The sequence below is a fragment of the Lynx canadensis genome, chromosome E3 (assembly GCF_007474595.2).
Source record: "Lynx canadensis isolate LIC74 chromosome E3, mLynCan4.pri.v2, whole genome shotgun sequence".
NCBI classification, from domain to species: Eukaryota; Metazoa; Chordata; class Mammalia; order Carnivora; family Felidae; genus Lynx; species Lynx canadensis.
The window spans coordinates 23,123,987-23,138,145 of NC_044318.1; the positions used below are offsets into that span (position 1 = coordinate 23,123,987).

The 14,159-nt window shown below is 58.3% G+C and overlaps 2 protein-coding genes across 11 annotated transcripts; one reads left to right on the forward strand and one right to left on the reverse strand.

Annotated features, from left to right (window-relative positions):
• The first annotated feature begins 517 nt into the window (after positions 1–517).
• DOC2A (double C2 domain alpha) lies at positions 518–5,466 on the forward strand. The gene is made up of 11 exons (XM_030300169.1): positions 518–667; positions 1,379–1,656; positions 2,016–2,095; positions 2,321–2,395; positions 2,518–2,627; positions 4,181–4,307; positions 4,392–4,451; positions 4,530–4,693; positions 4,801–4,882; positions 4,973–5,069; positions 5,170–5,466. Exons 2-11 carry the CDS (start codon positions 1,392–1,394, stop codon positions 5,313–5,315), a joined length of 1,206 nt encoding a protein of 401 aa, XP_030156029.1. The 5' UTR covers positions 518–667; positions 1,379–1,391; the 3' UTR covers positions 5,316–5,466.
• Positions 5,467–5,697: 231 nt separating this feature from the next.
• On the reverse strand, positions 5,698–14,065 carry INO80E (INO80 complex subunit E). 10 transcript variants are annotated; one of them, XM_030300173.1, is made up of 8 exons: positions 13,964–14,065; positions 13,736–13,806; positions 13,454–13,506; positions 10,813–10,891; positions 10,599–10,710; positions 10,099–10,215; positions 8,063–8,161; positions 5,698–6,319 (listed from the first exon to the last, which is right to left on the reverse strand). In XM_030300173.1, exons 1-8 carry the CDS (start codon positions 14,042–14,044, stop codon positions 6,098–6,100), a joined length of 834 nt encoding a protein of 277 aa, XP_030156033.1. In that variant the 5' UTR covers positions 14,045–14,065; the 3' UTR covers positions 5,698–6,097. The 10 variants fall into 10 exon arrangements, with proteins under 10 accessions (XP_030156033.1, XP_030156032.1, XP_030156035.1 ...); XM_030300172.1 differs by having other exon boundaries at positions 10,599–10,734; XM_032591663.1 differs by lacking the exon at positions 8,063–8,161 and adding an exon at positions 6,910–7,002 and having other exon boundaries at positions 6,242–6,319; positions 10,599–10,734.
• Positions 14,066–14,159: the final 94 nt, after the last annotated feature.

A 14,159-nucleotide genomic window follows, 5' to 3' on the forward strand; every position in this document is an offset into this window, starting at 1 on the left:
GTGAAGCTACTGGGGGGGGGAAGGGGGAGGAGGAGCGGGCGTCGCCATGGCAACCGGGCGGGTGGTCGGGCCCAGCAGACCCGGCCTGGAAACGAGGAGACCACAGGGCAGAGAGGGCCGCGGGCCCGGCGCGGGGGCGGGGGCGGGGGCGGGGGCGGAGGCCCGGGTCCCCGGGGAGTTGGGGAACACCGGGCAATTCTCGCTGCCGGTTCCCGGTGGCGCAGGGAGCCCGTGTGTTTCCGAGTGTGTGCATGCGAAGTTCTCCGGGGTGGGTTTGTGCATGTGTGCGAGCGTGCACACGTGGGCGCAGGCGTGTGCTCGGGAGTGCCCGTGTGTGTGTGTGTGTGTGTGTGTGTGTGTGTGTGTGTGCACTCGCGTGCTCCCCTAAGTGTGCCCGGCGGACGCCGGTGGGAGAGTCCCGCCCCCTCCCCAGCCTCCGGCCGCCCCTCCCCGCCCCCCGCCGCCTGCGCCGGCTGCTTCCTCGCCTCCACCTCGCTCACCCCCTCCTCCTCGCACTTTCTCCTGCTCTCCCTCCCTCCCTCTCGGCTCTCACCACCGGACTCCGCGCTCTTCTCGCTGGCCGCCCCGGGAATCGCCGGCTGCCACCGCCCAGCCTGTACCCGCCATCCCCCCAGTGCTTGGGCACCTGTTGGAGGCAGAGACACAGGTGCAGAGGGCTGGGCCGCCGGGGGGCGTGAGGGTGACAGCGAGCGTGTGTGCTAGCTTCTGTGCCGACGGGGTGTTTAGCTCCCCGGAGGCTGCAATTTCTGGCTCCTCTTGGAGAGCCAGTCTCAGGAGGAGGCATCGGAGGCAGGGGTCCCGGGGTTGGGCTGCAGGGTTGGGGGGGGGTGGTACCAAGCAGGCAGGCAGGCAGGTCCTGGGGCTGAATGAAGGGGCAGTGGGCAATGAAAGCCTAGAGGGAAGGTGACACCCGGTCCAGAGGAGCGCCTGGTGCAGAGGGATGGACAGAGCTTAAGAGAGATAGAGGAGGGGGCCTGTCGGGCTGCTTCCCAGCAGGCAGAGCCCAGGGGTGGGGTGGGGGGGCAGACGGCCGACCAGGAGGAGGGGCAGGAGCTGGGAAGATGACATAGGGACAATCCAAAGGCATGTGGGCATGGCTGAGGTGGCGCCAGGACTTATGGGGTGGGGGGGAGGGCTGGCAGGCCAGCCCCTGAGGAGCAAAGCTTGGGGTCTGGAGGGTCCAGGCCTCCTGCCTGCCCACCAGCTGGCACAGGCCACCCTCTCCCTGGACACCTGGGAAGGGAGGCCAGTGAGGGCCCCACCAACTGGGGAGGTTGCCGCCTGGCCCTCAGCCAGCAGACAGCAGGTATGAGGAGTCCGTCTTGGGCTCATGCTCTCCTGGACCTCCCTCCCGCAGCCAAGGGTGCTGCATGAGGGGCCGCAGGGGCGACCGCATGACCATCAACATCCAGGAGCACATGGCCATCAACGTGTGCCCCGGGCCCATCCGGCCCATCCGGCAGATCTCTGACTACTTCCCCCGCCGGGGACCAGGACCCGAAGGCGGGGGCAGGGATTTCAGGGAGGCCCCTGCTCGTCTGGCCCCCCTGGCCCTGGCCCCCCCTGCAGCCCTCCTTGGGGCCACCACGCCCGAGGAGGGAGCCGAGGTGGACAGCTACGACTCGGATGATACCAGTGAGTCTGGGGGCTTGAAGGGCCCTGGGGCTAACGGGGGGGGGGTGGGGGGGGACCGCCTCAGGGCTGTGGAAAGGGGCTGGGGCCCTGCTGGGCGCGTTGGGGGAGGCGGGCCCACCACGGCTGCAGTCAGTGTGGAGGCTACAGTTTCAGCAAGGCTCAATATTCAATATTTCTGCTGAGACACTCAACCACCCACACAGCCCCAGTCACGGCCCAGCCAGGGACCCAGATGCGCGCACACACTCGCAGGCTGACAGACACAGCCGGGCACACACCTTCACCGCCAGCACGACAGCCCGTCTGCCCACCGGTCTCACACACCTGTCTTCACACACTGACTCTTCCCTCTTCTGCAGCCGCCCTGGGCATGCTGGAGTTTGACCTTCTCTACGACCAGGCCTCCTGCACTCTGCACTGTAGTATCCTCAGGGCCAAGGTGGGTTCTCCCCGCCCCCCCAAGCCCTGGCCCTGTTTGCCTCGCACCCTGGGAGGGGTGACTTTCCACCTTTCCTTCCCTGGGCTGGACCCCTTCTCCTTCCCCCTCCCCCTATCCCCCAGCACCCTTCTTCTTGACTCTCCACAACCACTCTGCAGAGGGAGGGAGGGAGGGAGAGAGGGAGGGCTGGGAGCCTACAGCCCTCTTCCCTCCGCTCCCCTGCAGGGCCTCAAGCCCATGGATTTCAATGGCCTGGCCGACCCCTACGTCAAGCTGCACCTGCTGCCTGGAGCCTGCAAGGTAACGTCCTCCTTCCTCCCCTAGCCTGACCCGGCCTGTGGGTCTGCCCCCAACCTTCCCCTACCTTCAGCCTCCACGGGTCAGGGGGACATGTCCTGAGAACGTTTGCCCCCACACCTCAGGCCAATAAGCTAAAAACTAAGACTCAGAGGAACACGCTGAATCCCGTGTGGAATGAAGATCTGACGTACAGTGGGATCACGGATGATGACATCACCCACAAGGTGCTCAGGTGAGCGCTCCATTCTCCCTGTTACCAAGGATTCCATCTCAGCTGTCCTCTGGGACAGCTGTCGTTGGCACCTTCTTTGGCTGATCTGCCTCCCATTAAGTGCCTCTCAGATGCTCAAGAACAATCACGGGCTCCCCATCCCCTTCGGCAGTAGGCCAGAGGTTTCCCTGGCATTCCTGTCCCCCAAATATCTCCTCCTACTGCTACTCCAACAGAGGGCTGCTGTCTTCGGAGTGGTCAGGTTCTATGCTCCTGACCTTTGCCTGTTGTGTCTCTTCCATGGAAAGTGCTCCCTGCTTCCTCTCTCTTGGCCAGACTAAATCCCACTCAAAATTTAGGCTGTGCCTCTTCCTGGAAGCTTTCTCTGGTCACCGAGACCCCCTCCTCAGAGCCCCTGACAAGTCAGACCTGTGTAGCAACCATGCTGTTGCCTGTGTCTCCCTAACATCCATCAGGACAGGAAACCTGCTCCATCACCCCAGGAGAGGGAGCTGTGGGGGGTGTAGTCCCCGACCTGAGTGAAGGGCAGCAAAACCCAGGCTTGGGAGACCTTTATCGGCGCTCTTGGCAAATTGGGAAACCAGGGGAAGGTTTGTACTGGGGCAGGCGCACAGTCAGGGTTGTGTTTTGGAGATCGCCCTGATGTTGGCTGTGAGGCAGACTGGAGGGAAGGACAGACCTGACGCCAGGAAGGCTGGCCCATCTTTCAGATGGGAGAGAATTAGGCCCAATAACTGAGTGCTCACTAGTGCTCCCAGCCCTGGGCTATGCGTCTTTACATTTATTTCCCTTGATCCCAATAGTTCTGGGAGGTAGGTACTCATTATCTCCATTTAGAGGTGGGAATTGAGGTGACAGAGGAGGGAGCTTAAGTGGCTTATCCAAGGTCACATAGGTGGCCAGCAAGTGGCAGAGCTGGGGTATAAATATCCCTACATGACATAGCTCCTCAAGAGCATCAGGACATAGCTCCTCAAGAAAGTGCAGGGGGCTGCAGAAGGGGACGCATGGAACTAAAAGCAACCATTGCTTCATGGCTGGGCTCCCGTATCCCTCCCAGGCTGGTTCCCCGGCTCCATGCAGAAAAGGACAGGAGCGTCAGAGGAGGTGTGGGATCCTTGTCCCGCTGCGCAAGGCTGCTCAAGGCCCTTCTAGCCCTCACATACTGAATCTGTGACCCACATCCACCAGTGCATGCCCTGGGCACATTCAGTTGGATCCTGTCCCCAGGCTCTTGAGTGGAGGCAGCGGAGGGTAGTGGGCCTCAAGATCTGGGAGGGCTTCCTACAGTGGCGGCGCAGGTCCTGATGGACCGGGGATGGCCTGGGCAGCTGGAAAGGGAGGGGTGGAGGAACAGGGCAAATCAAAGCACCCTTCTCAAGCTCCGGGCCTGGTGCTCACCACACGGCCCGTGAGACAGGCGAGGCGCAGAGTATTTAGGGTACAGCTAGCACTGGCTTCAGGTGCTCAGAGTTTGGTCGGAGGACCCTTCTCCCCACACTGGAGCAGGTTCAGGTACGCCAGGGGGCCCTGACCCTGCAGTTCCCTGCCAGGATCTCCGTCTGTGACGAGGACAAGCTGAGCCACAATGAATTCATTGGGGAGATCAGAGTACCCCTCCGCCGCCTCAAGCCTTCACAGAAGAAACATTTTAACATCTGCCTTGAGCGCCAGGTCCCGGTCTGTGTGGGGCTGTGGGGTGCCGGGTGGGGGGAGCGGGCCCTGGGGAGGCCGGTTTCCAGAACCTTCTCTCTGCCCCCTCAGCTGGCTTCACCCTCCTCCATGTCAGCAGCGCTGAGGGGCATCTCCTGTTACCTGAAGGAGGTGAGGCACCTCACAGGGACCACACCTGGGGGGGGGGGGTGGTGAGGATGCAGGCTGACCCCTGCATCTGCCCCACAGCTGGAACAGGCAGAGCAGGGCCCCGGGCTGCTGGAAGAGCGTGGGCGCATCCTGCTGAGTCTCAGCTACAGCTCTCGGCGCCGGGGGCTGCTGGTGGGCATCGTGCGCTGCGCCCACTTGGCCGCCATGGACGTCAATGGCTACTCCGACCCCTACGTCAAGACGTGAGCCCACCCCTCCCTCCCCAGGGAGCCTGACCTCTGCCCCATCCTCCCCCGGGGCCTCACCTGCCCCTGACCTCCCCACTCCTCCGCCACCCCCTCCTCGGCAGGTACCTGAGGCCTGACGTGGATAAAAAATCCAAGCATAAAACGTGTGTGAAGAAGAAGACTCTCAATCCAGAATTTAACGAGGTAAGTGGGGCAGGGCTCAGAAATCAAGGGGGGCTGGGGCTCGGGACAGGGGCCAGGGCCTCAGGGAAGATGTGGCCTGCTCTGCCCCAGGACTTCTTCTACGAGATGGAGCTCTCTGCTCTGGCCACCAAGACTCTGGAAGTCACAGTCTGGGACTATGACATCGGCAAATCCAACGACTTCATCGGTGAGGAGGGAAGCCTGCCGGGTGGCGCTGATGGGGGTGGGGGGGCGCAGACCCGCAGTGAGATGGGCCCTGCTTTTGCCTGCCTCTCCCTGCTTCCCAGGTGGCGTGTCCCTGGGGCCTGGGGCTCGGGGAGAGGCCCGGAAGCACTGGCGTGACTGTCTGCAGCAGCCGGACGCAGCCCTGGAACGCTGGCACACCCTCACCAGCGAGCTGCCCCCTGCGGCCGGGGCTCTGCCCTCGGCCTGAGCGGGACCACACCTGCCCAGCACAGGGCCCCCCCCTCCCCCAGGGCCAGGTCCAGTACCCAACCTTCGCACGAGTGTGTTGCACGTTTACACGGGGTGGAAGCCCCGCCCCCCACTACCTGTCTTATTTTGTGAGAGTCTGCGTGACCGTGGGTCTGTCTTCTCGTGAGGGACCGTGGAGATCTATATTCACATATGCAAACTTCCTCCTGCCTGACTCGCTACTACGCAAATATGCAAACACCCATCCTGTGCACACCTGCAGGGGGCTGCGCTCCTCTCTCCTGCCTCTCCAGGCTGCCCCGTCCCCCTCGGCCCGCAGGGAGGAGGTCGGATTAGGGGGGGTTTGGAGGAGGAGAATGTTTCCAAAAAAGAGGACGAAAAACAAAAAAGAGCCACTCCTTTAATACAGAATCTTCGTTAAAAACCAACCAACCAACCAACCAACCAACCAACCAACCAACCTAGCCCTGTACAGCTGCCCTTTTAAGTGGGGGGCCACCGCAGGGTCTCTGCCTCTCGGAGAGGTGGCAGTGCTCCTGGCCACTCATTTAAATAACTGTCCCCTGGATGGGGCTGGGATGTGAGGGCAGGGCCTGTGCCCTCCCCAGTGGGGACCCACCTTCCAGGGGACGTTCGTGCATGTTTACGCCTTTTCTGATTGTGTCAGTGGCCGCAGCATGGCAACTGGGCGTCAATAAACGTCTCTGCGGAAGCTGGGGGCTCGTGTGTGCTGGCATCGGGCACGGGGCAAGGGCTTGGCCGGGGGTAGGGGTGGGGGGGTCACTCCGGGATGTCGATCACCAGGTCATCATCCCCGTCCAGGGCATCGTCCCCGCTGCCCGCGTCGCTGAACATCTGCCGAGGGACGGCGCTGAGGATCGTGGGGGGAGGCATCTTGGGGGGCGGCAGTGGGGCCAGGGCTGCCCCCACCCCAGCCCCAGAACCACGGCCTGGGAAAGTCAGCGGCCCTCCCACAGGGCAGTCAGGGGGTCCCACGGCCATCTGCAGCAGGGGGAAGAAACACAGAGTGGGCTTATCAGGGAGGCACTGGAATCCAGGGGGCTGGCAGTGCCTCCTAAGGCAGTTCTGGGGGATGGGGAAGGGGGCAAAGATTCATCCAAGGGGTAGTGGACACAGCCGGGCCGGCCAATGCTGGAATCAGGGGCCTGCCCCACCTCAGCCCCTTGAGCCTCGAACCAGCAAGTGCCTGGAGGTGAGGGGTGGTGATGGAGGCGGTGATGAGGGTGGTGGTGGTGAGGGGTCTTACAGAAACCAGGAGGGGAAGGCCTGGCCCTGCCCTCTCCAGGGAGGCACCTTGGCTGCCCCTGTGTCGGCACTCACAGCCGGTCAGAGTCAGCCTCCGGTACCTGCCTGCCCGCCCGCCTCTGGGCACCCCAGACCCCACTTTGCCAGCACTGGCCTCCTCTCCTCCCTCTTACTTCGGGACTCACTGGTTAGGTGGAGGGTGTCCGAGGTCTCTGCCCACGCCCCCCCCCCCAGCGGGAGGTTTCTACCTCTTATATCTTGGATGGGCCCCTCCTTGGGATACCCACAGCCGCTGGCCCAGGCCAGGCCCTCCTCTCACAGCTCACCTGGGCTACGGTCCCAGCCTCCTAACTGGACTCCCTGCCTTCAGCCTCTCCCAGAGCCAGCTCTTCCTCCACACTGCAGCCAGAGTGAGCTCTCTAAAACACAAACCTGAGCACGTCACTCCTCCACACAAGGGAAAGGCTCCTCGCTGCCCTTGGGACAGGTGGTAAGGCGTGCCTGAGAACAGGCCGGTCCCTCCACCTGGAGTGCCTTTTTCTATTTACCAAAAGTCCTGCTTTGTCCTCTGAGGCTGAGAAGTGGCCTCTGTCCTGCCCGACCCTCCAGCCTCACCGTCGCCGGATGTCCTCCCCACAGAGAGCTCTGGGGGGGGGGGGTCTCACCCTTTGCCCGTGGGCACAAACTGAGCACCTGCTCTGTGCCAGGTGATTTCCATTAACGGTCTCTGACCACTCCGAACACCCTCGAAGGGAGGGGAGGTCATGGGCCAGAGGAGGAATCTGAGACTTGCAAAGGGAGACTTTTAAGGCACAGGGCTCCTGGGACCCCAGTGGGCAGTGTGTCCCATCTGGCCCCAGGTCGGGGTGGCAGGAAGCGCTTATATGTGTCTTTACGGTGGTCCCTGGGATTGCTTTCACACTTTCAGCCCTCAGGCTGCTGTCCTTGGGGTGGCGGTGGCTTTTACCTCCTGGTCGGTGCCTCCAGGTACAAGAGTCTGCTGGGACCAGTGATAGACAGGAGGCCCAGCTCCATGAGGAAGCCTCCCTCCTCTGGCTGCCACCACTGGATCCCCACCCTCGTCCCCACAGCCCATACCTGCTTGGCCTTACTCAATGGCTGCCTCTGTGTGACCAAGAGCACTCCTGTTTACCCACAGCTTACCAGAGACCACGCACTGGGCTATGTGTTTTCTCTTCTTTAACTCATTTTATCCTACACTAACCCCACTGAACAGAGAAGAAAGTTGAGGCTCAGAGGGGCAAATGACTTGCTCAATGTCACAAGGTGGGTGCTTGGAGGACCTGGGACTCAAACCCACTCTGTCTGACTGAGGCCCAGGCTCCTAACTAACCTGTTCCTGTCTTTGTGCCTGTCTCTTGTCTCCTCAGACGAAGTCACCAGAAAGTTCAGTGACCCCCACCCCTTAACAGGACATCCTGGCTCTGGATACCCAGGCCTTCTGCGGCCCCACCTCACCCTGTCTTTCCTTCCGACGTCCTTCTCTCTTCTCACTCCTGCGTCAGCCCAAACAATATTCTCACCATGTCTCTCGTCTTCCTTCCACTCCTGCTCAGCCTGCAAATTTCCAAATCTCACTTTCCCTGGGCCCAAATATGACCTCTTCTTGGAGGCCTTCCCCGACTTATCCCTTCCTCCACCACAGCAACAGATCCCAGCCCCTCTCTCAACCAACCTTCTCGTGCTGGTATGATCAGAACTTAGCTCTTCAGGACCCAGCACTTTAGAAAGCCTCAAACCGCCATGCCACACCCCTACCCATCCGCTCCAGGCTTCGCTGACCCCTGCTTTCTCCACCATCCTGCCCTACAGACGAGAAGCAAAATCCCTGCCAAGGAGATCGAAGGGCCAGCATTATCACGCATTATCTACCCATTTCTCAGGCTCAAGACCGAAGGTCACCGAAGGAGTAAGAGACACAGCTGAGATGTGAACTCCAAAACCCACACTCCTAATTGCCACAAAGCGACCTTTCAGTTTGCTCCTGGCTCCAGGGCCTTGTGTCTATAGTCTACCCACTTTGAAAGCTGTCCTGCCCAGTCTGAATTCCACTTGGATTCAGAGCTGGGAGGGCACTGTGTCCTCTGTGCCCCATCTCTCCTGGGGCTCAGTGCACAGGCCTCTTCTGTTCTCCATCCACGTTCTCACCCAATAATCGCGCCCGCCTCCACGCTGATGACTTCAAAACGCGCACCCACGAGCCCCAGGCTCACGTTCCTCTGTTGTCTGGCTGGCATTTCCAGCCAACATCTTCATGCATCCACAACCAAACTCGTTTTCCCTCCCAAAGCTGCTCCTCCCAGATCTCCTGGTCCCAGAGAAAGGCTAGCCCACTTCTTCCCTGGCTCGGGACCCACACCCTGGACTCGCCCTTGCCTTTGCTCTCTCCCACAGCCCGTGCTGGTCTTCCCATGGCTCAATCTTTGAAATCGATCCAGCAGCCACTTCTCAGCGGCTCTACCCGCTTCCCCGCAGGAGCCTCCCCGGAGGTCTCCCCACATCCATCCTGACCCAGCCCCTCCCCAGTCCACTCTCCACACAGCAGCGAACCACGTAAACTGGAGCAGATTCCTCTCTGCCCGACCTTCTACCATGGCTCCCCGCTTTATTTGCAGCACAAGTAAAATCTTTACGATACCCGGAAAGCTCTCCACAATCCTGCCCCTTGGTTATTTCTCTGATCTACTCACTCCCCCACCTACCCCTCCTTTGCCTCCGACCACACCGACCTCCTTCCTGGTCCCTGAACAAGCCAAACACCCACCCTCCACAGGGCCTTCGCGCTGCCTGTTCTCCCTGGAACACTTTCCCAGAGAGCCGCATGGCTGGTTCTCCTTTCTTTTAAGCCTCTGACCGAATACCGTCCCAGACCAGACCCCCATAAGTATCAGCTCCTATCTACCCTGGAGTTTCCCATGCTCTTCACCTGGCTCCATGTCTTAGCACTGGCACCGATTTATCGGGTCCATTTTCCCCCGCTCTTGCTAGAACAGGGATTTCTTGTCTCTTTTGTTTACTACTGCATCTGCAGCACCTAAGACAGTACCTGGTACATAGCTGGTGCTCCAGAAACCCTTGTTCATCACTCATTCATTTACAGATGCAAAACTGGAGATCTAGAGGGTCAGAGAGACCTGCTCACGGTCACGTGGTTTTTAACTGGTGCAGCCTTGACTTGACTGTCCACAACTTTACCTGTCCCCTGGGACTGCCTGGCATCACAGAACAGCTATGAAAAACGAGACTGGTCTCCAGGAGTCTTCACTCTGAGTCCCACAAGGCTGGTCCTACCCCTCATTTTTCTCCTCACCAAGCCTATGGGCCAGCACTTCTCTGACCTGGCCCTCGGCGCCTGGCCCTGGGTTGGGCCCCCAGCAGCCCTAAATCAATCCCTGGAAGTTTTTGGACAGGCCCCAGCCCCTGTCTTGAGCCTCCCTCAGCTGGCTGTCCTGCTGCCATCCTGGCCCCTCCCTAACATTCCCCAATCAGGGTACCTTGAGTTTCCGGGGCAGGCGGGGCCGTTTCTCCCGCTTGGGCCTCAGGGGGCTGGGCTCGGGCAGCTGCAGGGCCAGGTAGTCGGAAGGGAATGGGGGGTAGGGGGGGGAAGCCAGCTGCAGGCAGGAGTCAGGGGGATGGAGATGGGAAATGGAGTGGATGGGGTGGGGGGTGAAGGGAAGAAACGCAAACAGGAGGAAGAATGGAAAAACAAGAGATGGTGATGAGTGTGGCTCCTGAGAACAGAAGGGGAGGGGACAGCAGCAGGACTTTGTCCTGAGCTCTGCTCTCCTCAGTCACGTCTGTCCCCCATTCCTACGCCAGAGAGAAGCGGGCAGCCCCGACTCACACCCCTCCAAGGAACGCTTGCTGGTCACACCCAGACAGACGCCCCCAGGGCTGGGCCGGCCTCACCCCTCATGAGGCCCATCTGCCCAAACGATGCCCACCTTCTTCCCAGGCATCTCACTTATACTTCCCACCCTTGACCCCAACTCACCGAGCTCAGGTATGGGGAGGGGGCCCCCGAGGCCTGAAGGGGAAACCCTGTTGAAGGAGGCAGGGAGAGGCTGGAGGGGGAGGGGACACCCCCCAGTGGAGGGCTTCTCTTCCTGGAGAAAGGACAGGGGAGGGGGCTGGTCAGAAGCAGCTAGGAAGCCCAGGTACCCCCCCCTACCCTCCACCCCCAGAGAAGAATGATGGCTTCTTCTCACCTCTTGGGGGCTGGCGTGTCCGACAACTTGGGTGTTCCCTCTGTCTCGCTGTTATCTGAAGATGCAGTGGCATCTGAGTCTGTGAGGGGGGAGGGCTGATCAGTGGGGCAGCGGGGGGAGGGGGGTTCCAGTCTACCTCAGAGAGGTGCAATCTCAACTCTATGGAAGGGGCCCAGGGAACCTGACTCCCCAGATGGCACATACATGCTATGCTGGGAGGCCCACAGCCTCTCCAGCTTCCTGAAACGTCCTTGACAATGGACTTCCTGCCTGGACTCCATCATAATACATCTGTCAAGCACTTAACTGTGTGCCAGGCTCTGAAAGAGTGTTCTGGGCCACTGTTACTCCCTGTCTTCATAACCAACCAAGGAGGAAGTTGAGGGCATCACATCCATTTTCCATAGGAGGCCACTGTGGCTCAGAGAGCAAAGTGTAGAGCTGGGACTTGAACCCACATCTCTGACTCCTTGACCACTTTAGACCACTGGCCTTTATTAGGTCGGGCCACCATCAAAATCACATCTAAGCAATCTCACCTCTCCCTCCACCCACTGAGTACTTCAATTCCAGAATGATCTAAAGGTAAAGTCGATCACGGCTTTTCTGGTGACATTCCCCACTGCCTGCAAGCACTCGGAGTGCTTCTTAATCTGGTCTCAACCTACCTTTCTGGTCTCCCAACCAAACTGTACTATCCACATCATGCCCACCTATGTTCTCAAAAAGAAATTCATCTCTCGGTTCTGTACCTCACCTCGAAGGCCCACGGTTCATTTCCAAATAGCTGACAGGGGCACCTGTGTGGCTCAGTTGGTTAGGCAGACAACTTCAGCTTGGGTCATGATCTCACAGTCTGTGAGTTCGAGCCCCCACATTGGGCTCTGCGCTAACAGTGTGGAACCTGCTTGGGGTTCTCTCTCCGCCCCTCCCCACCTCTAACATGAAATAAACTTAAGAAACAAAAAAACCCGAGACCCGTGATCATATGCTGTTCCCAATTTCCCTGCTCAGAGAGATCCTTTAGGAAGCGGATTAAATGCTACCTCTCTGGGAAGAATCCTTCTGGAATCCTTCAGGCTGTTAATTGCGGGCTCTCCCACAACTCGCTACTCTCACTTGTCATGGTTTTCCTCACACTGTGCTAAGATGTGTCGTGTGTGGGTGTCTCCCTGACCAGACTGTGGGCTTTTCCCGGATAGGAATGGTGGCTGACAGCTGTGGCTGTCACCCCTCAGATTCACTCCACTGTGACCGTGAACTTACTTGCTGGTTTTCTCATAGCTCCTGTCCTGAAGTCCCCCCTCAAACAGCAAACTAACTGGAAGATCTCAGGAAAGGAGTAGATAGACAATGAGAAACAAGAATAAAAAGCCAAACGTTTTGCCTTGACCTACACGAACTGGCTCCTGCCTGTTTCTCTGATCTCACGCATCATCCACCATCCTATCATACATAAACAAATGGGCGTCGTGTGTTCCAATAAAACGTTACTTACAAAAGCAAACAGCCTCGTTGACTGTTGCTTGCCCACCCCTGCTCCAGACCAGTGTTTAAAGGCACCATGGGGAAGAGGTGACCGTATTTCAAATAAGTTACATGGACCGGACCCTGGAACGGGACCACAAACGCCCACCTTTGTACTTTTTCAAACTGTGGGTCTCAATCCATTAGTGGGGTCATCAAGTCAATTGACTGGTTTGCAACCAGCATTAAGTTTAAAAAAAAAAAAAAAAGAAAGGAAGAAAGAAAGAAAAAAGTCTACACACCAACAGAACAAATTGTATACAATGATCTTAACATTGTTTTTTCATTAAATTGTTTTATAAGTAAGTATGCACGGGGGGACTTGGTCTGATGTAATGAGTCCCACGCTCAAAACAAAGTCTGGAAACACTACATGCTTCAGCCCTGCTGCTCTCCAGACAGCCTGGTCCGTTCTTCCCTCTGCCTTTGTCATTTCTTCCACCTGAAAATCTCTCCCTTCTATCTTTCCAAGATTGATTTCTGCTTCTTATCTCGGTCTCAGCTCAAATATTACTTCCTGAAAAAGGCTTTTCTTGAGCACTGTTGACGCTCTCTGTCACCTGCTTTTACATGGTCTGCAAACTAAGAATGGCTTTTACATTTTCAAATGGTTGGGGGCAGGGATAAAAAAAAAATGCTATTTATGACATGTGAAAATTACATGAAATTCAAATTTCAGTGTCCATAAATACAGTTTTATTGAAACACATCCAAGCTCATTTATTTACAGATCACCTCTGGCTACTTTTGCACCACCATAACAGAACTGGGTAGCTGCAACAGCTCTGCAAAATGTGAACTATTTATTACCTGGTCCTTTACAGAAAAAGCTTATCAACCCCTGCTCTGCTCCAATCACTACCATACAACCCTGATTTTATTCCTTTCACATCTGAGACCCTAGCTGCTTTGCTTTCCTATCACCCTCAACCAGAATGCGAATTCCACTGTATCCCCTGTGCAAAGCAATAAATGCTTGAGTGAAGGATAACTGATAGATTTAAGAACCACCGGAGGTTTTTATCAGCCTCCGCAGCCTAAAAGGAGGGGCCCAGGAGGCTTGCTGAAGTGCCAGGAGCCATGTCCTCCAACAATTTTTCATGACCTTGCTCACCAGAAGAATCTTCATCCACGTTCTCGTACTGCAGAAGTCGGTCTAGGAGGAAACTAAGGGAAGAGGCGGAGAGAACAAGAGTGTTTGTTGCCATCTCAGTAACATTCTCCCGGAACCCTGTCCCGTCCAGCCGGCCCGTTGGATCCTTGCAACAGCCCCAAGGAAGGCGCCATGCATTTGTGGCCTAATTCCAAGGACAGGGTCCGAATGTAGATCCACAGGAGCCATATCACCCGCAGGCATTCCCCTTCCCCCCACTCCCCCACCCCCACCGTGTCCCACCTCTTATCCCGGGACACCTTCAGCAACTTCCTCTGCGCCTTCCTCAGTTCCTCCTGGAAGCACTCGTGTTCCTGTATCACAGGCAAGGTGGGGCGCTGAGCCAACGGCCACCCGTAAAGACGCCCGGGACCTGGGGACAGCTCACTCCACTCCCCTTTACACGTGGGTAAACTGAGGTCCTACAGACTCCAGGCCTCACCCCCCACAACCTCTCACGCCAGCACTCACGTAGATGAGGAACTTGAGCTTCCGCTTCAGGTTCCGGTACTTCTTCTTGTAGTCCACTTCGCCGTCCGCCGGCCCGTTCATGACCTGCCCCGGGAGCAGTGCCCCAGCAGTAGCCGGGCGTCCCGCTACCCGGAGCCTGCTCAGCCCGGCTTCTCACGCCTCCACTTCCGGAGACTCCGCAAGGCTGTGTCCGCTG

What these genes read in the sequence shown, in the direction of transcription:
- DOC2A (XM_030300169.1), top strand. Translation starts at nt 1,392, where the DNA reads ATGAGGGGCCGCAGGGGCGACCGCATGACCATCAACATCCAGGAGCAC. An exon ending in GTAGTATCCTCAGGGCCAAG is followed by an intron (nt 2,096 to 2,320) that starts GTGGGTTCTCCC and finishes GCTCCCCTGCAG; the next exon opens with GGCCTCAAGCCCATGGATTT. An exon ending in ATCACCCACAAGGTGCTCAG is followed by an intron (nt 2,628 to 4,180) that starts GTGAGCGCTCCA and finishes GTTCCCTGCCAG; the next exon opens with GATCTCCGTCTGTGACGAGG.
- INO80E (XM_030300172.1), bottom strand. Translation starts at nt 14,044, where the DNA reads ATGAACGGGCCGGCGGACGGCGAAGTGGACTACAAGAAGAAGTACCGG. An exon ending in CGTGGATGAAGATTCTTCTG is followed by an intron (nt 10,892 to 13,453) that starts GTGAGCAAGGTC and finishes CCCCCCTCACAG; the next exon opens with ACTCAGATGCCACTGCATCT. An exon ending in ACGTCGGAAGGAAAGACAGG is followed by an intron (nt 6,320 to 8,062) that starts GTGAGGTGGGGC and finishes CCCCTGCTGCAG; the next exon opens with ATGGCCGTGGGACCCCCTGA.